Consider the following 20,428-nt stretch of genomic DNA (forward strand, 5'->3'; position numbering starts at 1 on the left):
CATACTCAGAGGCAGTATATCTCTGAATACCAGTTGATGGGGAGAGCAACAATTGCCTTCATTCCCCTGCTTGTGTGGACTTCCCAAAGGCATATGTGAGAGGCAGGATCCTGGCCCGGCTGGTCCTCTGCTCTGACCCAGCACCCGATGTTCTCATCAGCCACAGTCGCTAAATAGAACCTGCAGATTCAGAGGCAGCGTACCTTGGAAAACCAGTTGACGGTGGGAGCAAATATATTGTCTTCATCCTCACCTTGAGGGTCTTCCTGGAGACCATCTAGTTGCCAGAAAGGTTTAAATAACAATGTTTCCAAGTTTCCAAGTTCACACCTAGGCCGCACCTCTGTAGCACATCCAATGTGCAGTTAAAGCACATGGCTTCCTCCAAAGAATCCTGGGAACTGTAGTTTGCTGAGGGTGCCGAGGAGTGTGGCTCTGCGAGGGGGCAAACTATAGTTCCCAGTATTCTCTAGGCGCCTGAACTCTCTCTATGCCATTGCCACTTATTTCTCTCCACAGCCCAATGCCAGATTAAACCCTGTGGAGGCCCCGGTGTGTGTGTGTGTGTGTGTGTGTGTGTGTGTGTGTGTGTGTGAGAGAGAGAGAGAGAGAGAGAGAGAGAGAGAGAGAGAGAGAGAGAGAGAGAGAGAGAGAGAGAGATGCTCTAGTGCAGGCATCCCCAAACTGCGGCCCTCCAGATGTTTTGGCCTACAACTCCCATGATCCCTCGCTAACAGGACCAGTGGTCGGGGAAGATGGGAATTGTAGTCCAATCAGGAGGGCTGAAGTTTGGGGATGCCTGCTCTAGTGCGATAACAGTGAACTAAGAAAGCATGATTGTAGTTTTCTTTCAAGATCAAATCAATATTAATTTGCTCTGTTGTTGCGGGGCCCCTAAAAGGCATGGGACCCATAGACAGGCGCCTACTCTGCTTATTTGGCAATCTGGCACTGCAAGCGTTTTTGAACCCATCAGCCAACACCACTCCTTGGTTTGCAGTTTGGTTCAGAAGAAAAGTACTAAGGAGAGTAATTTCGGGGAATTAAGGTGCAGAGGGGGTCCTGCACTCCTCACACCATTTCTAAAAAACACAACCAAGCCCCCGCAACTTACGTTTCTACAGATGGGGAAGATCCTTTCTGCCACTGTTGTCATAGAGACGCAAGAAGGCCGTAGCCTCCATGTTGCGCCCGCGGACGGTCCAGAAATCGGCGTGTTTTTACATGAGTAGAATGTGCCCTTTTATTTAAAATGCATCTCTGGGTTATTTGTGGGGCATAGGAATTCGTTTATACCCCCCCCCCCCGGCCGCCAAAATATAGTCCGTCCACCCCCACAAGGTCTGAGGAACAGTGGACCGGCCCCCTGCTGAAAAAGTTTGCTGACCCCTGGTTTAGCGTATTTATATTTTTAATGCACTGTTAGTTGCTTGAAGAACTTCAGGCAACTAGTGACTTAAAAAGACTAATAAATCTCCAGGGTTCTCACACAAGAGACCAACTTTTCATTTTAAAATGTTAATTTCTAGAAAATTGCAAGAGATTCCAGGTGCATTTCATCTGGGTGCATGCCATTTGTCACGATTGCTTTAGTTGAGATTCCTTCATTGATGGGGGTTCGTCTAGATGACCCTTGGGGCCCCTTCCAACTCTACAGTTCTATGATTCGAAGCATGGAGATCACGTTTTCTTTAGAAAGTGCTTTCAGCCCAGTGGCAGCCCTGTTCATTCGATTCGATGAAGGGTTGACAAATGAAAATGCATGCTATATGTATAGTGACTTGCATTTATTGCTCAAGCTTACGATAGGCGAGATGACAAACTAGGTTGGAACGGTCGGAAGTGTCTCTTTCCCGAATCCTGGAATTATGGGACATTGTACACATACAACAACAGGTAAGGCCTTGGTTGTGCTACCACCAGGGCTGCCCAGTTGGCAGAGACCCGTGACAGGGCCTTTTAGGGGACCTTAAGGATGGGTTAGGGACCCAGGTGGTGCTGTGGGTTAAACCAGAGAGTCTAGGGCTTGCTGATCAGAAGGTTGGCGGTTTGAATCCCTGCAACGGGGTGAGCTCCCGTTGCTCGGTCCCAGCTCCTGCCCACCTAGCAGTTCGAAAGCACATCAAAGTGCAAGTAGATAAATAGGGACCGCTCCGGCGCGAAGATAAATGGCGTTTCCGTGCGCTGCTCTGGTTCGCCAGAAGCAGCTTTGTCATGCTGGCCACATGACCCGGAAGCTGTCTGCGGACAAACGCTGGCTCCCTCGGCCTATAGAGCGAGATGAGCGCCGCAACCCCAGAGTCGGACACGACTGGACCTGATGGTCAGGGGCCCCTTTACCTTTTTAAGGATGGGTTAATCTGCCAGTTTTGTTCTCTCTAATTTTTATGGTTTTCAGTTCTCCACATTTCCATGCAAGTTTACAATTTTTAAAAGTCCACATGAAAATGCAAACGTTGGTGCTAATTTCTTCTCATATATTCAATTTTTGGCAAAGGAATTTCCCCTAATACAATACACTTTTGTACATTACTTATATGCATTTTTATGGACACTTTAATCCAGTAGTAGCATTATTTTGCACACATTATTTGGCTGCAGAACTGCATTGCAGAATTCAGTTAAGTGCAAACTTCAGAGGATGGCCATTTTAGTTTGTGTTGTTTTGGAAAGCATGGTTTTGGTATGTTTGCTTTAATCTTAACTTCTCCCCAACTCCTAACCACCCCACAACAATGTCCTGTCCAAGCCCAGGTCACCAAGGGTGGCTTTTAACTGTATTGCATCCTGCCCAGAGACTGGCAGATTAGAAATATACTAACTTGAATGAATGAAACAGCACCCTGCTGGTGCAATTCAATGGACTGTTGAGTCCAGCATTCTCTTCTCACAAAAGCCAACCAGATTCCTGTGGGAAACCCACAGAGGGCTTGAGCATTGCACTGTCATGCACTCTACATGGGGCTGCCCTTGGACCTGGTCCAGAAGCTCTAGCTTTTGCAGAATGTGGAAGCCAGACTGCTGATGGAGGCACATGGCCAACACCTTTGTTGAAACATCTACACTGGTTATCCATTTACCCCTGAGCAAGGTGCAAGGTTTACAAAAACCCTGAACGATGTAAGTACGTTAGGCACCATCTGAACACAAATATCCCAGCACAGCTATCAAGATCATGTGCAGGAGCATCACCAATTGTTCTTTTGAGTTGATGAGGCTCATTTGGTAACACCAACTTTTCATTTCCTTGGACCAGTCCTGAAGAATGCTCTTCCAATTAAGTGACACAGCAGGCATCTTCCATATTCACCTTTAAATGTTTGCTGAAAACTTTTCCATACCATCAAGGCTATGCAGAAAAAAAATTAATTCCCCCACCCCCCGGTAATAGTTAGCTGATAGTCTGTAATTTCAAATCCTTATGTGGTTTTTATTGTGTATATGCAATTAGCTCCAATAGTGGAGGTAATACAGCCATAGCAAAACGGATCAATAATGAAGTCGACATTCCTGACACAAGAGCCCCGAAATAAAGACACAAGCCTTGGATAAGATTCTTCCTCATAAATTTATTGAAAATGTACCTATCGCAACATTTTTGAGCTTCTTCCTTTCCGTCAGGCAATGTAAACATGATACAGGAACTCAAGCCTCTTATCCTTTGCAACAAATCTCAGCAAAATCATTAACAAGTTCTGAGTACTTGTCCGTAACCATCAAGTAAAGGTAAAGGTAAAAGGACCCCTGACCGTACCCTCCAGCAATTCTTGCTGTGGAATATGCCCCAAAGATGATCAAACCCAGAAGGAGAATATCTCAAAAGTGAAGTGCTGGTGGCAGCTGAAAGGTGATTTCAGGATTTTTAGGTTAGTAAGTCAGGAAACAAGTGAATTCTCCAAAGAGCATGGATATGGCAAATTAATGTGCGTAATGAAAATCTGAGATGAATAAACATTGCAGGGGACTTACTAATAGGTCTTATATTTCTGCAGTGAAGTAGCAAATCTTATTAGAAATTGCTTTCATCTCTTGAGTGGCTTGGTACAAAGGCAACAAAGTTAATTAACTAATGATTAACAGTCTGCTACTTAATTGAAAGTGCTTGTCACATCAAAAATATTTTCTTAAGGAATGGAGAGCCAGAGGCCCAATAGTTACATGCAGTAGATGCAGTCAGGAGTCTGCAACTTTGGGTTGCAGGTGGGGGAATCACATGACTGAGTGCTCCTCTATACAAAATAAAAAATAAAAAAATTACTCTGCATGTAGAAATCTAGATGCTAGGTCCTAGTTCTAGCCTTCTGCCTGATATCTAGTTTTCTATATACAGTGGACACTCGGGTTGCGAACGTGATCTGGGCAGGAAGCACGTTTGCAATCCGCAGCATTCGCAACCCGCAGCGCCGCATCTGCGCACACGTGGGTCACAATTCGGTGCTTCTGAACAAAATGTGATTTAGCACTTCTGTGCATGCGCCGGAACCCGGAAGGAACCCGTTCCGGGACTTCCAGGTTTGGTGCGATGCACAACCCGAAAATGCGTAACCTGAAGCGGCCGTAACCCAAGGTATGACTGTATAGGTTTTTTAATAAAATAAAATAAAATAATGCATGAACATTAAAGCATGTAGTTTGAAGTCTAGATAGAGATTCACCATCAAATCTGCTGCATTTCAGAATTAGGCTTGAGGATTCTGGGAACTTCACTGGGAATGAAGATGTCACTAATGATAATAAAGCAGGTAGAAAAAGGATGCTACCATGGAACAGGTGTGTTCTGTGGAGGGTGGCAGTGGTAGCTAACACAGCAAAGTGATCTCCTTGATATTAAAGTGCTATTATGCTATAAAGTCACACACAAAGGACTTCCGGTGAGGGTGCGCTAGGGAGCGGATCGCTGTAAGAAGAGCTCCTGCAATACCGGAGCGGAAAAACAGCAGACAGCGATATAAATTAGAAGGGTGAGGCGCCTTAACCCTTCTAAAGAAAGGTGGGGGTACGGGTCCCTCATTGAGATTAAAAAAAGCAGCGAAAACTCGGCAGAACTCGGCAGCGGCACCTCATTGAACGGTGAGAGCTGCGGAGAGGAGCCGTTCGCGAATGCTACTTGGTGGCTACTGGGCGGCGATTACAAAGTGTCTGCTGCAGCGGCGCCCGGAAAATCCGCCTAGCGAGCACCGAAGCTCTTCGACAAAGAGTATCAAGACAATATACCGACCGTGAGTGTGACAGAATTCTTTTAAAAGCTTTTAAAACCGGACCACGGTCGGGAGGCTAAGTCGAAGGGATCACTAAACGCATCGCTGATTTTTTGCGAAAGACATTCCCAGACACGAAAGCAACTTTATTACGGGGAACAGACCAAACTCCCGAAGTGATAGGGGAAGGCAGAGAGGAGGAGGGAGACGGGAGAGCGGACGTAATAACGAAATAAAGAACTAAGAACTAAACTTGGATCTCCATTACAAGATGGAGTCTGTGAGCTGTGTAAAATCATTTTGAAAGCTTCTCTTCCGGTTCCAAGAACAAAGAATAAAGACAACGGAGAGGGGGCGAAAGGCGAAGGGAGAGAGAGAGGAGGAGGAGGAGACGGAGGAAAGGCAAGATAAGATCAAAGAGCTCACTGCAACAGCTGCAAGGATCTAGCTGTGAGAGGAGGAAAGTTACAAGCTGGAACTCTGCCAAGATACACTGTCTCATTAAATGTGTGACTTTGTTAAAACCTCACTCCCCCCCCCCCCCGAACTTTCTTTAAATCACACCCCTTCTGAAGCTATTGCTACAGAGGAAAGAGATGTCTGGTTAGAGTTTTAAAAAAAAGGGTACTCTCTAAGAAAAGAGAATCTTAGGACTCTGTTTTGGGTAACTGGAAAGCGGTAAAAAAAAAAAAAAGGAAAATGCCCTTAAGGAAATACAAAGAAAATACAGTAAATTCCACAGCAGCGACAGGGAGCACAACAAGGAGACAGTCAATCACAATGGCAAATCCAAATGCAGGGGAAAATGAAGCTTTATCGGATATAAAAGAACTTATAATAGAAATGAATAAAACCTTAAATGAGAAACTAGATTCATTGGAGACCAAAGTAGAAGGAAACTCTAGAATGATAGCAGAACTGACTGGTCAGATGAAAGATTTACATAGTAAGAACAAAGAGCTGGATAAAGCAGTGAAGGACATAAACACAAAGGTAGAAAAACAAGATGAAGCAATTAAAAAAATAGCTGCAGAAAATAAAGACCTGAGGGCAGAGAGAGAGAAAGAGGATGAAATGACACAAAAGCTGAGAAAGAGACAAGAAGACCTGGAGGATCAAATAGCTCTTCTGGAGATGAGGCAGAAAGAGCTGGTTTTGAGAGTAAGAGGCGTCCCGGAATCGTCAAACGAACAGATAGAGGAGAAAATGATAAAAGGCCTAGCAGAATGGCTACAAGTAAGAGAAGAAGATCTGAGCCTGGACATAGATAAAATCTACAGAGTAAAAGTGGACAAAGCGAAAAACTTTAAAGGTCCGGGAGACGTTATGATATTCCTGAACTCGATGCTGCTCAAGGATAAGATCTTACAGAAGAAAAAGCAAAATAATTTGCAATTTGAAGGAAGAACGGTGGCCATATTTAAAGAGATTCCGAGGAGGCTCAGGCTCAAGAGGCAGGGGTACAAAGCAGTGACAGATGCCCTAAGGAAACAAGGGATTTGGTTTACATGGGAGTACCCTGAAGGAATCACTTTTACTTTCAGAGGAAGGAAAAGAACTTTCAGAACGGTGGACGGGGCGGAGAAGTTCTGCAACAGAAACAAGAAAGAATTATTTAAAGAACTGGAAGAAGACAAGGAGGAAGACGAAAATTAAATTCAGCAAAGTGACTAATTTTCTTAAGGACTACTGCATCTCTCCTATAACAAAGTAAAATTAAAATAAGTAATATTAAAAGCGTAATTCTCTCAAAGGAGGGGGGGTGGCTTCTCCCACTTTGGAAGGGGGGGGAGCACTCATTGTTTAAAGAACAGCTTTCCTGTCTCTTCTCTTCTCTTCTTTCTCGCTTTCCCCCCTCTGCTTCTATCTTGGGGAATTTAATTATAAAAGGGTAACCCATAGAATAAGAGATTGTGAAAATAACCTCAGAAATTTTTTTTCTTGGTAGGACTCGGAAGAAGTACAGACACACTCCTCTAAACCAGATCCCGGGCGGGAAATCTGGGAAATTGTCGAATTTGAATTTCAATATTTTTTTTCCTTTCGAAATTTGAAAATTTGGTGATTTTTATTTTAATAAAATTAATAAAGAAATGGATCTTAATATCATCTCCTGGAATGTTAATGGTTTAAATGATAAATTGAAAAGAAATAAAGTAGAACATATAATTAAAAAAGGTACATGGGATATTATGTGTTTCCAGGAAACCCACGTATCCCAGAAACATGAAAGAGTATTGATAAATAAAAGATTAGGTGAGGAATTTGTTTCATCACATAAAAAGAAGAAAAGAGGAGTAGTCATCTATGTCAAACCAAAGATTAAAGCAGAAAAATTATTCCAAGACGACGAAGGGAGAATGGTTGGGGTGCGTCTGTACTTGCCAAAAGGAAAGGTTTGTGTAGTGAATATTTATGCTCCAAATGGGTGTAAAAAGGAATTTTTCAAGAAATTGGGAAAGAAGATGGGGGAGCACATATCAGATGAGGAGATAATTTTTCTAGGAGATTTTAACGGAGTTATACAAAATGATTTAGATAGATCGGGGAAGAGGAGAGGAGACAGAGGAAGGTTGCCAGAGGTTTTCTTAAATTTAATTCATAATTATAATTTAGAAGATGTTTGGAGGAGGGAAAACCCCAAAGAGAGAAAATTTACTTATTTTTCAGGAGCAAAAAAGACTGCCTCCAGAATTGACATGATATGGCTCTCACCTGGGTTGGCACAGAACGTAGCTAAAAGTGAGATATTAGCTAAGTCAATAACCGACCACAATCAAATAATGGTGAAAATAAAAAAGAAAGGTACGAGAAATTATAGATGGAGGATGGATGAAAGGATATTAAATGATGAAGATTTTATCAAAAAAGTTAAAAAATTATTAGAGGAATTTTACAAAGTTAATGTGTCAGAGGAGGTGGAGCTAGCGACAACATGGGACGCAGGTAAGGCCTTCGTGAGGGGATTATATATTCAGCAAAAAAGCAAAGTGAAAAGAGAAAGGGAAAAAAATATGGGGAAAATTAAAGAGGAAATTAAAGAAATGGAAAAAGAATTGGTAAAAGATCCAAGGGATGAAAAAAAGTTGATGAGATTAAAGGTGTTGCAAAAGGAACTCTCTATATTGGTAAGTCAAGAAATTGAAAACAAAATAAGGTGGTCTAAACAAAGAAATTTTGAATGGGGAGATAAGGTAGGGAAATTATTAGCATGGAAATTAAGGAAAAACCAAAAAGAAAGATTAATTACAGAGATAATGTATAAAGGAGGGAAGTTGAGGAAGCTTGAGGAAATACAAAAATGTTTTAATTCTTATTATAGGAAATTATATGAGGAAAAGAAAATAGGGGGGGGGAAATTTGGACAACTATTTTGCGAAGAGGAAGGAATTTCAGATTATAGAAAAGGAAGAAGAATTGCTTAATAAACCGGTAACAAAACAAGAGATATATGAAGCAATAAAAAAATTGAAACTAGGAAAATCACCGGGGACGGATGGCTTATCAAGTAGACATTACAAAATATTTAAGGAAGAATTAGGCGAAACCCTCCAAAAGGTAATAAATGATATTATGGATAAAGGATCTATACCTAAATCGTGGCAAGAGGCGTATGTGATATTAATTCCTAAAGGCGAAGATGAAGGCAGACAGGTAGGGGATTTTAGACCGATTTCATTACTCAATGTAGATTATAAAATTTTTACAGATATATTGGCAAATAGATTAAAGAAAATATTGAATAGGATCATTGGGCAAGATCAACAAGGGTTCCTCCCGGGGAGAAAAATGTCAAAGAATGTCAGGATTTTAATTGATTTATTGGAATATCTAGATTGGTCACCAGGGAAGAAAGCAGCCCTGGTTTTCTTGGATATAGAGAAAGCATTCGATTCTCTATCATGGGATTTTATGAAAAGGTCATTGAAAGAAATTGGACTTGGAGGAAGATTCATGAGAGGAATTAATTCAATTTATAATAAACAATCAGCTAAATTAATCCTAAATGGGGAGGTGTTAGAGGAATTTAAGATAGAGAAAGGAACGCGACAGGGCTGCCCCTTATCACCATTATTATTTATATTATCAATAGAATTTCTATTGAGGGATATTAAAAAGGATACCAAAATTGAGGGAATAAAAGTAAGAGATAAAAAATTCAAGATAAAGGCATTCGCAGACGATATGATTGTTATATTGGAGGAACCGAAGGAGTCAATTGGAAATTTGAAAAAAGTATTAAAAGTTTTTGAGGGAGTATCAGGGTTAAAAATAAATGGGAATAAAACAAAGGTAATGCTCAAAAACATAAGACAAGTAGAAATGACCAAATTGAAATCGGAATTGGATTGGGAGGTGGTGAAGAAATTTAAATATTTAGGCATAGTAATTAGTATAAACAACATTGAGTTATATGAGAATAACTATGGGAAAGTTTGGAGGGAAATTAGAAAGGATTTGGAAAGATGGAAAGATTTGAATTTATCATTTTCAGGTAGAATTGCTACAATTAAGATGTCAATCTTACCTAGAATTCTATTCCTATTCCAGATGTTACCCATTTTGGGGAAAAAAGATATTTTTGAAGGTTGGAGGAAGGAGTTAAGTAAATTTATCTGGCTGGGGAAAAAACCACGAATACAATATAAATTACTTACAGACATCAAAGAAAGAGGAGGATGGGGGGTCCCCGATTTAAGGCTATATTATGCGTCCGCATGTATGTGCTGGCTTAAGGACTGGATAGTTATGGAGGACGAGGAACTCCTAGAACTGGAGGGATTTAGAAATGTGGCCGGATGGCACACCTATTTACTCCAGGAAGAAAAAGAGAAATATAGACAATTTGCTAATCATGTGACGAAAAAATCATTATTTAAAATTTGGCAAGAATTTAGACCATTACTAGAACCCCAAACACCATGGTGGGCATCCCCCCTTGAGATGACATCAATTGGAGGGAAAGGTACAAACAAGAGATGGCTGACGTATCAGAATTTATTAATTAGAGAAGATGAGCAATGGAAGTTACGACCTTATGAAGAGATTAAACCGTATTGCAATAGCTGGCTGCAGTACCACCAAATACAAAGCCTTTTTAAAAAACATCAGCAAATAGGATTCGGGAAAGGGAAGTCAAAATTACAAGAATTATTATTGGAGAATAATACGAAACCATTATCAAAAATTTATAAATTTCTCCTCGAATGGGAATTAAAAGACGAAGAAATAAAAGAGACAATGACAAAGTGGGCCCAGGATTTGGGGAGACCAATTTACAAAATACAATGGGATAATTTGTGGAAAAACTCAATGAGATTCACAGCCTGTATGGGCATAAAAGAGAATATGCTCAAATTGGTATATAGATGGCATCTGACCCCACAAAAATTAGCAATAATATATAAGAATGAAAATGATAATTGTTGGAAATGTGATGCCAAAGGAGGGAACTATTTTCATTGCTGGTGGGGATGCAAAGAAATATTTAAATTCTGGGGAAATATATATGATGAATTAAAAAAAATGTTGAAAATCACTTTTGGGAAGAAGCCAGAATATTTTTTATTAAGCATATTACCAGATAATATGCCAAATGACAGGAAAAATATTTTCTTATATGCGTGTGCGGCAGCTAGATTATTGGTAGCTCAGAAATGGAGAAAAAAAGAAGTACCCACAATTCAGGAGTGGCAGTTAAAATTAATAGAATTTATGAATATGGAGAAGATGACAGCAGCGATCAGAAATATTCCAAAACAAAAATCTAAAGGGGAATGGGAGAGGGTGGAAGAATATTTTAAAAAAAGAGATATAAAAACGGAACTGATGGTCTGTTTAAATTAGATAGCCTTGGGAAATAACATAGAGAATAAGAAGAGTAATTAAAATAAAGTTTCTAATATAGAGGCATATATTACTTTGAAGTAAGGAATCGCAAGTGAAGGGAAAGGGAAAGTTAAGCGATGTGTTGCGATCTGGAAGTAATTTTTATTCAGTTCTCTTTTTTGTTCTTTCTTTTCTTTTTCTTATGCTTTATTAGTAGATGTAAATTGTGAAGTTTGATATTATTACTATTATTTAGGATTATTATTATTATTATTATTTTTTGTTGTGTTGTTGTTTTTTTGATGTATTGTATTTTAAAGGATTGAAATAAAGATGACTTTTAAAATTAAAAAAATAAAATAAAGTCACACACAAAATAGGAGAAAACTATTAATTGAAGCTCACTCCCATAGAGAAGCTGATTAAAGGGAAAATTCATTACTAATTCCTGTTCACTGAACATGAAGCAGTAAGATGGGCTAAACCTGCGAGGAGCTTTTAATTAACACTGCAGAAGGCCTTTTGCTGAAAAGGGACTCATTTGTGAGTGAACATTAGATGGCTCTTGACTATGGAGAAGGACATTGCTATACAATAATAGTGCTTATTAATTGCTATACTGGATCTCCTTTTAATTTCACTTCCAGCTAATTGCAGAAAAGCAATTCCTCTGAAAGGGCTCTAATGAGGAAGCCATGTCCGTACACTTTCATTTCCATCGGGATATGCAAAAATAGCACCTTATTTGCTACTGTTGTATTCATTTACATCAGAATCTTGGGGCTAGGGATCAAATGTGACCATCTGGATTGCTTTGCCTGATCCTCCCCATGCTGTGTGTCCACCCCACCAGGATAAACCCACCTCATGTTCTTCTCCACACCCTCATTTAGTGCTTTTACCTTGCTAGAATGTGTCCTTCAGCTGTGATTGTATGTGTTCTTGCTTGCCTGGATAGATAAATGTGTAGGATGTGTGTGTATGAATATAGCTGGATTTTGTGTGGCTGAAATGTAGTCTCCTGTACAACAGGTAAGTGTCACACTTGTTGCTACTCCCACTTTCACCTCTGGCTCTGCCCAGCACTGCCATACAAACACCCAAAGGTTGCCCATGAGGAATTGGAAGCCCTTGGTCTGAAAAGGTTTCCCACCCTTGATTTATATCTACTTTATTCTGGTGTCCTTGTCATCTGTGTTGGAAAGCCAACTGAGGAATATAAGGAGGCATTAGTTCTTTTCTGCACTGTATACCTCCAAGGATCATTAGGCGACACCTGCCATCAAAGTTTTTTGGGGGTTTTTTTGGACAGCTTGACTTTAACAGTATCCCAGTTTTAATGTAAAGGCTGAGAGTCAAGAAAGCCATCGTGTTAAATTGCACTAAGACATGAAACCCCAGGATTCCATTTCTAACAGGTCCCTTTCTCAGGATAGATGAGTTATTACAATGAACAAAAACAACCACCTGGCAACAACATGCCATGAGCAGAATTTTGTTTCCCCTTCCAGTTCTTCAGTGTATTTCCATTGTTCATTAAGAACTTATTCAAACACACAGAAAGGCATATGGTACGGGTCCTCTCTCACAAGGCTGCATCTCCTCAAAACAAAATGTGGAATATAATTTGCCTGATTGATCAAAACATCACATCTAAATCTCCTTACTCTTCAAAGTCATGAAAGGATTATGAATCAGGCTGAAAGCTTCTAGCTGTTTGCAGGGAGACTTACACAGCACTTTCAAATGTAAACGCTGAGGTGGGACATTTCTCTAAGAGGACTGTTCCTCACGGACCTCTTGAATATTTGAATTGGCTCCTAAACCACAGAACAGAATGAGACTGGAGAGAATCACCTCTCAGGGTTTTTCTTTTTAAAGGATTTTAAAAGCTTGAGCAGGGGGGAAAAACAAAATCAGCAGACTGCAGGAAATTGGGAATGGTTTGCTCCATGTGGCATCAGACCAAGTAGTCTACCACCATCCTGGCTCCATGATTAACAGGCAACAGTGGTTGTATGATGAAGAAAGTATCACCCTTGGATGTATTCCTTATTTACAGCTTCTTCCAAGTTCAAAGGAAGGAGGTTCCAGGCTGCCTTCCTGCCCATCACCATAGAGTCAAGAACTGTGGGGATAGAAGGGCCATCTTCCCAAGATCCTCACATCTATTATGTCTTAGACTGGAGGATCAAATCTTGAACCAATAACAAGCATGCATTTCTAACAAAAGAGACCCAAATGCAAAAATATCTGCATTTCCTAAGAGAGGGAGGCAGAGATAGAAGAGGGAAGTAAAACATAAAGCAACTTTCTATTGCGCCTACCATAAAAGTGGATGTCTGCTTTATTTCTTCCAAATGAAGAGACGGGCTTCCCTGGTTGGACCATTTGTACAAAATTATCAACAGCAACTGATATTGCATCTCTGAATGTCAGTAACAGTACATTTCACCGCTCCTGCTTTGTATTTCTGCTCCAACAGAGTTAGAAAAATCGTCATATGAAAAACACAATTATCAGTTAACACCACATTAAAAAACCTTTTTTTAAATTTCCTCCCACCCACCCCCCATGCTCCTTGCACAAAAGAAGAGTCTTTTAAAAAAGCATCTATACTAATATGCGCGTACACACACACACATACATACACACAGAAAAAGTCTTGGTTCAAGTTTCATTCCTCCATCATGGCCCAGGCCTCTTCTGCTTTCTGGTAGTACTGGTTGGCCAATCTCCCCTTCATGGCTTGCATAGCAGCTTCTGCAGCTTCAGTTAACAGCTCACCTAAGAAAAATGGGTGGAGAATCACATGGAGGACGTCTCCAGTTAAGAGATGAACGGATCTGTCAGTTTAAGTCATCAATAATCTGTTTCCTGGAAGCAGCCTAGGTGGAGATCCCACTCTTACGGAGAAGCCATCGTTTGTTAACTATGCAAAACTGATGAGATAGGCTCTGGAAGGCTGCGCTTGTAGGCAAACTAACACAACATTGCTAAGTAATCAGAGACAACTGTAAAAAGGTAAAGGACCCCTGAAAGTTAAGTCCAGTTGCAAACAACTCCGAGGTTGTGGCACTCATCTCGCTTTACTGGCCGAGGGAGCCGGCGTTTGTCCGCAGACAGCTTCGGGGTAATGTGGCCAGCATGACTAAGCCGCTTCTGGCGAAACCAGAGATTTCTTTCATTAATTCCTCACCAGAAGAACCTCCTGTTCACTTTTCTTTTCAGAGAGGTATGTTATCCTAACCTCATCTCAATACTCTAGATTTTCTTTTCAGTGGAACCTCTGGTTACATACTGTCCTCCTTGCGAACGCTTTGGGTTACGAGCTCCGCTAACTCAGAAGTAGGTGCTCCCAGTAGCGAACTTTGCCCTGGGATGCGAGTGGAAGTCGTGCGCCGGCGGCGCAGGAGACCCCATTAGCAAAAGTGCTCCTCGGGTTAAGAACGGTTTCAGGTTAAGTACAGACCTCCAGAATGAATTAAGTTTGTAAGCGGAGGTACCACTGTATTTAGATATCATGCCACTAAATTTCTCCAAGGTTTAAAGAAGGTTGTTGTTAACTGTTGCAATTGATCCTACACATTTTACATTTATAAATGAATGAGGATGTGTGGTTCACCTGTGTATTCCTTTTCTCAATGTGATCTTTGGAATGTTTTGAGTGTTTATTTCAGTTTGTTTGTTTTAATGTTCCTTCTGTACAATTATTATTTTTAAAGAAAACAGGATGAAGCACCACATGAAGTGCAGCTCCTGTCAGTTTCGGGTTGTCTCTGTTTTTCATTTTTTTCAATCCTAAGTTTACTTCTCCCCGTTTCCACATCAGTTCATGATTTTAACAAAAATCCTCTTGAAATTTGAATTAATGCAAATAATGCAAATTTCTGCTAACGTACGCATGCATGCAATTTTGCTTAACACACACATTTTTACAAAACAAATACAAAAGCATTATTGTATATTATTTTCACCGAGATATGCATTTCTATGCAAACGCTCCCCCAGTACAGTATACGCATTTTTGTACACATTCCTTCATTGGAGAACCGCACTGCAGAATTCAGAGAAGTGTAAGTCTCAAACAGTCGGATTCAAGGCAGCTTATAAAGATTAAGACACACAGATAAAACACAGAAAGTGAAAAAAAAATTGGGGGGGGGGGGAATCCAGCATTGTACCTGATCTCTGTGGGTCCTTGTCTAGATGAAACCCTCCAGTCATCAACATCTCGGCTTCCCTTGCCAGGAGTAGATACCGGGGCTCATCCTGGGTCCCATCGTATTCCCCTCCTTCGTCATAATCTGTCATGTTCAATGCTGAATCATACCAATGTACGGCTTCCTTCCAGTCCCGGCATCTGAGTAATTAAACAACAAATCAATCATGGAAAACTCCAAGAATAAGGGGAGGGGGGGGATATACATTTGGAGCTGCTTAAAGATTTGATCTTGCATCCTGCTGAGTCTTGTTATTCGATCCGCCAAACTCTGCAATAGGGGTGGGCCATCTGGCCACAGGAAAGTGCCCTAATTTCATGCAGGCTTTGGCATATTTCATGTGGGTTAAAACGGAGATGGCACAGAGAGAGAGAGAGAGGAAGGAAGGTGGCAATAAGAGAGAAGGAAAAGAAGTGGTGGTCATAAGGAGGAAAAAGTGGCAGAATGAGAGAGTGAGAAAAGAAAATGTCAGCATACATTTAAAGCGCTATGGTATCACTTTAAACTGTCATGGCTTCCCCCAAAGAATGATGGGAGCTGTAGTTTGTTAAGGGTGCTGAGAGTTGTTAGGAGACCATTATTCCCTTTATAAAGCTACAATTCCTAAAGTCATTTAAGAATAAACACATCAACACACACACACACACACCTGCCACTTGTCAGAGACCCTTAACAAAATAGTACCTGTCAGGAGGAAGGTTCATGCCTGTATCAAATGCTCTAGCAACAAGAATCATGGAAGGACGGTCTCCTGCTTCTGATGCTCTGCATAAATAATCAAACCCTTTGATTCTATTTTCCTTGATGTCCTGTAAAAGCAAAAAGAAGGGTAACCATCAATTATCATAGTTCCCATATCTGCTTGTAGAAAAAGCTGAACCAGTGTCAAGAGGTTTTTGTTTGGGATCTTAATCTACTGGAACATTGTGCATCATCTTAATTAAAGATATGGAATGGATGAGTGGTGGAGGGACGGAGTGGGCAACTGTAGGACCTGTAAGGTCAGGAGCCCATAAAGTTTTCCCCACCCTGGAGTGGTAGGAATGTGCAGGAGGCTCAGGGGAAAGCTCAACCAGTTTCTTACTCCTAGCTCCTCCCCACAAGCCCTCTTCCCAGCTCAACTTCCACCCCACCTCACCAAATGTCCTCTGTGCATACCACAGAGAAATCAGAGAGGGGGATATGTTTTACTGTAGTGCAGCTGGGCATCAGGTTTCCAGGAAGAGACACTGCATTTGTGGAATGCTGAATGTGACAGCTAACGAGAGGAAGGATGTTGGCATCATTACCATTTCAGAAAACGGGGAGCCTTCCACACACAATGCAGGGCAAACTGCCTCCTGGGCAGCAAATCAGGGTTCAGCAACAGTATTTGTAAGATACATGGGCAGTGGCTTTGCCCAGGCCAGGCTTTGAAGCAATGTCCAGGGTCCAACTCAACAGAATGAGCACAAGGGTCCCCTCCAAATTATTTTGAAATACATGCACTACTATGCATTAGCATCTGAGCCCCTCCCCTCTTTAGATCCTCTAAAATTACCTAAATGTACCACAGTATGTGTGTTTGTCTTATTAACACTTCACATCTTAAGGTGTACAGACAAATGTGATTCACAAGAGTCGGAAGCGTCCCCAAAGGTCATCTGGTTCAATCCCCTGCTGATGCAGAAACTCCGCTGCTACAATATCCAACATCCCCGACTTCTTTCTGCGTTCATGCTGAAACACGAATCCGGAGGTGCAGGAATAGTCATGCAGGAGGTCCTGTTTCCTCTCTAGGTTTTGGCAACTTTAAGCACTGCCCTTGCTCACCTCTAGTGTGACCTCAGAGAGAATGTGATGGGGCAGCTGGGAGTACATGAGCCCTAAGCCAACAATGGCTTCCAGCTCTCCACAGTCAGCTGCATGCTCCAGGTGAAAAATGGCCGATTCCTCGTCCCACTCCTGGTCTTTCTCACAGAAACGGCCTGCTTCGTGATACCGAACCATGGCCAAGTGGACCTATGAGACAGAGACATCAAGGGAACGGAAGAAATCAGAAAGGAAGATGACTACGGTAAGTTAAGAATAACCCGATGGCCTGCTCAGCTCCGCAAAACATTTTCAAGGAATTGTTTAATGATTATGTACGTTACGTCTGCTCTTACATGGAACTGATAGTGGTCTCCCATCTAGGGGGCTGAGCACATCCACGCTGTGTTTAGTGTTAGCAATGCCACCATACCAGAAGCACCTAGAACACTCACTGGGCATTGTTCCGTGAAACCCTTAAGCAATTTCTTAACCTTAAAAGTCAGCAAGGTAAATTTTCCTGGGAGTGGAATCACAGGACTATCTTAATACGGCCTAGGATAATATTTTCCCCCTCCCTCCTGTTCAAGCTGGAGAAAGAGTGATGTGTGGAACATGTTCCAAATGCATGCTCTATAATAAATAATAATATAAATATATATTATTTATACCCCGCCCATCTGGCTGGGTTTCCCCAGCCACTTTGAGCGGCTTCCAACAGAAAAATACAATACAATAATCTATTAAACATTAAAAGCCTCCTTAAACAGGGCTGCCTTCAGATGTCTTCTAAAAATCTGGTAGCTGTTTTACTCTTTGACATCTGATGGGAGGGTGTTCCACAGGGCGGGCGCCACTACTGAGAAGGCCCTCTGCCTGGTTCCCTGCAACCTGGCTTCTCGCAACGAGGGAACCGCCAGAAGGCCCTCGGTGCTGGACCTCAGTGTCCGGGCACTCTATCTCACCTAACGCCACCATGTATTTAGCTTGTCTCAGAGGAACACACATGCTGGCCAGAGGAAGGAACAGCACATTTTGAATGCTTTCAAAGTCACTTCTGCACTGCAACTGAGGCTGTATGGACAGACACAGCTTCATTGTTGGTGCCCTGCCCAGCTTCTCTTGCTTCCCCTGAATGCAAAAGGCAGCAATATGGATGAGCCGAATGAGCATGGATGCTGGGTGCTGATCCTGAGCCTCCTCAAAAATACTATGAATCCCTCCCCAGGGAAAAAATAAATCTCCTCGCCATTTGCTGCCCCTGAGGAAATAGCAGCAGCTCATCCCTGAGTATTAAGGCCAAACTAAACTTTTTTGCTTTGCTTTAATAATTTTTAGTCTCACTGAGCAGCTTGGAAGACTGCGGCTCAAAGAGGGAGGTGTTTAACTCCTTTCTCTGATGCCTTTTCTCTAATATAAATTGTACCATCCCCAGCAATACTAACAACTCCATAGTCACCCAGCAAGTTTAAATGCATTGTCAATGGAAAATTAAGTATTAATTGATGCACAGATGGCAGGTTTATTCCTTTTTCTGGCCCTAGAACCAGGCTGGTCCTCTTTACTTAAGGAGACAAGCAATTTATATGAAAACCCTCATCCTTTCTGCAGAGTGAGCCATCGGGGCTCAGGTGATACTTGGTGCCTGCCGGATGCAAGAGACTGTGTGGTGATCAAACCTTCCCAAGGATGGACTTCCCAATTTTCTTCTCAAGCTCCAAGGCATTGAGTCTCTGCACTTCCACCGCCACACAGGAGGGTCTGTGAATGTGAACTCTGGAAGCGTTGTAGAGATTCCATTTCTCCACACTGACCTAAAACAGGGCGAATGCATCGTGACTTGAGTTTGAAACGTAAAAAAAAAAGGAAGAAAAAGAAAAGGGGGGAAAAAGAGAACGCGTGCTCCCCTATCCAAACAACAGTGCCAACTGAGAGATCCCTCTGGAGCCGTGGGTTTTGATCAGCAAAGCTTTGTAGTTGGGCTTTTTAAAACAGCAATATGCACGGCAGCAAAGGGATGAAAGCAACATCAAAACATAACTCTCTGCCCGCAACCAGAACTTCTGGTTACTTTGGAGAACAGGCAGGTCACACCCACAAACTCCTGGTTTAAGGGTGCACTACACAACCAGAGGCCTGGAAAGTGTCCTTAGAAGCTTTCGCCACCAGTACCCCAGACATCTATGTGGTCTTTCTTCTTTCTGAATTCATAATCCACACTTGCATAAAAGCATTGCAAGGTTATGTACAAGGATAGTATCAACAAGAGAGGCATTAAACTCATTTTAAAAAAATATCAATAAATAATCATCTCAATTTATTGCTGTTGTTTAGATTTGTCTACTGCCCATAGAACTCAGGGCGGTTCACAGCATTAAAAATATACTGATGGGTTAAAATAAAATTAAAAAATGTTGTAAATGCCTGCCTGCATACAAAAAAGGTTTTCAAAAGATGGGCCATTCCATTGTCACGGGTGGGACACTTGGACCATGTTTTTTGGTATTCACACATGTGTAAGAATGTAAATATACATAAAAATTAACAACCAAAATTTGAACTATGTTCTTAATAAGATACTGAACATTTTACTAATTTTTTATTATTTTTATGGATATTTTTGACAATTTTATTAAATGTTAAAGTATTGTCACGGGTGGGACAAAAAAAGGACACGGAGCTTGAGATAAGTTTGATTTATGGAAAAACTCTGTGAGTTGGGAGGTGAATCAATTATAAACTCAGCATATCTGTTTAAATCAATGTTTATTGGTTACAACTATGCAATCAGAAATTTAGGTTAAGAAATTTAATGATACAAAATTAAGGAAAAAATGCTGTCACGGGTGGGACAATGAAATGTCACGGGTGGGACGCGTCTGGCATACACTTGATTTAACATACAATTAAGGTTGTTAAAAATGGAATAATTACAAAAAAACCTTTTGCTATTACTATACTTACTATCTACTATAGCCTACAAAGTATAATGTTGTATTTACTAAAATTAAAATCTATTTAAAAAATATTTTCTTCTAGTCCATCTCTGGGCCAATTAACCACTTTCAAACACATCTACATTTTCAGTAAATTCATAAAAAATGTTCCTTCTGACTCGTTTAACATTAGGTTGGGGTAAGATACTAAGAATATGTTCAAACTGCACATATGATATGTCTTTTTCATCAACTTGAAACAGCTTTCCAGAATTGTTAACTGCTCGCATACACATCACCTTGACTTCTCCATCATCTTCAACATTACTTTGGCATATTGCAGCATATCTATATTTAGTAGGCCTGGTTCTTTGTCTTTTTGTAGTTGTTTCAAATTCAACTAAAACATATGTCCCAATAGTCACTCCATCAACGAACGGCTTCACTCCAA

At 41.1% G+C, this 20,428-nt stretch overlaps 1 protein-coding gene across 6 annotated transcripts in view; it reads right to left on the reverse strand.

Moving 5' to 3' along the window:
* Positions 1-11,673: 11,673 nt before the first annotated feature.
* Positions 11,674-20,428, reverse strand: part of EEF2K (eukaryotic elongation factor 2 kinase) — a 45,103-nt gene continuing 36,348 nt past the window's right edge. For 5 of the 6 annotated variants that reach the window (XM_060282576.1, XM_035132082.2, XM_060282577.1 and 2 more), the window contains 5 exons: positions 18,721-18,855; positions 17,063-17,251; positions 15,935-16,059; positions 15,212-15,390; positions 11,674-13,814 (listed from right to left, as the gene is read on the reverse strand). In XM_060282576.1, coding sequence (XP_060138559.1) covers positions 13,705-13,814; positions 15,212-15,390; positions 15,935-16,059; positions 17,063-17,251; positions 18,721-18,855 — 738 coding nt within the window. In that variant the 3' untranslated portion in view covers positions 11,674-13,704. The remainder of the gene's footprint in view (positions 13,815-15,211; positions 15,391-15,934; positions 16,060-17,062; positions 17,252-18,720; positions 18,856-20,428) is intronic. The other variant, XM_060282580.1, reaches the window with a different exon arrangement.

This window comes from Zootoca vivipara, chromosome 14, assembly GCF_963506605.1.
Source record: "Zootoca vivipara chromosome 14, rZooViv1.1, whole genome shotgun sequence".
Taxonomy (NCBI): domain Eukaryota; kingdom Metazoa; phylum Chordata; class Lepidosauria; order Squamata; family Lacertidae; genus Zootoca; species Zootoca vivipara.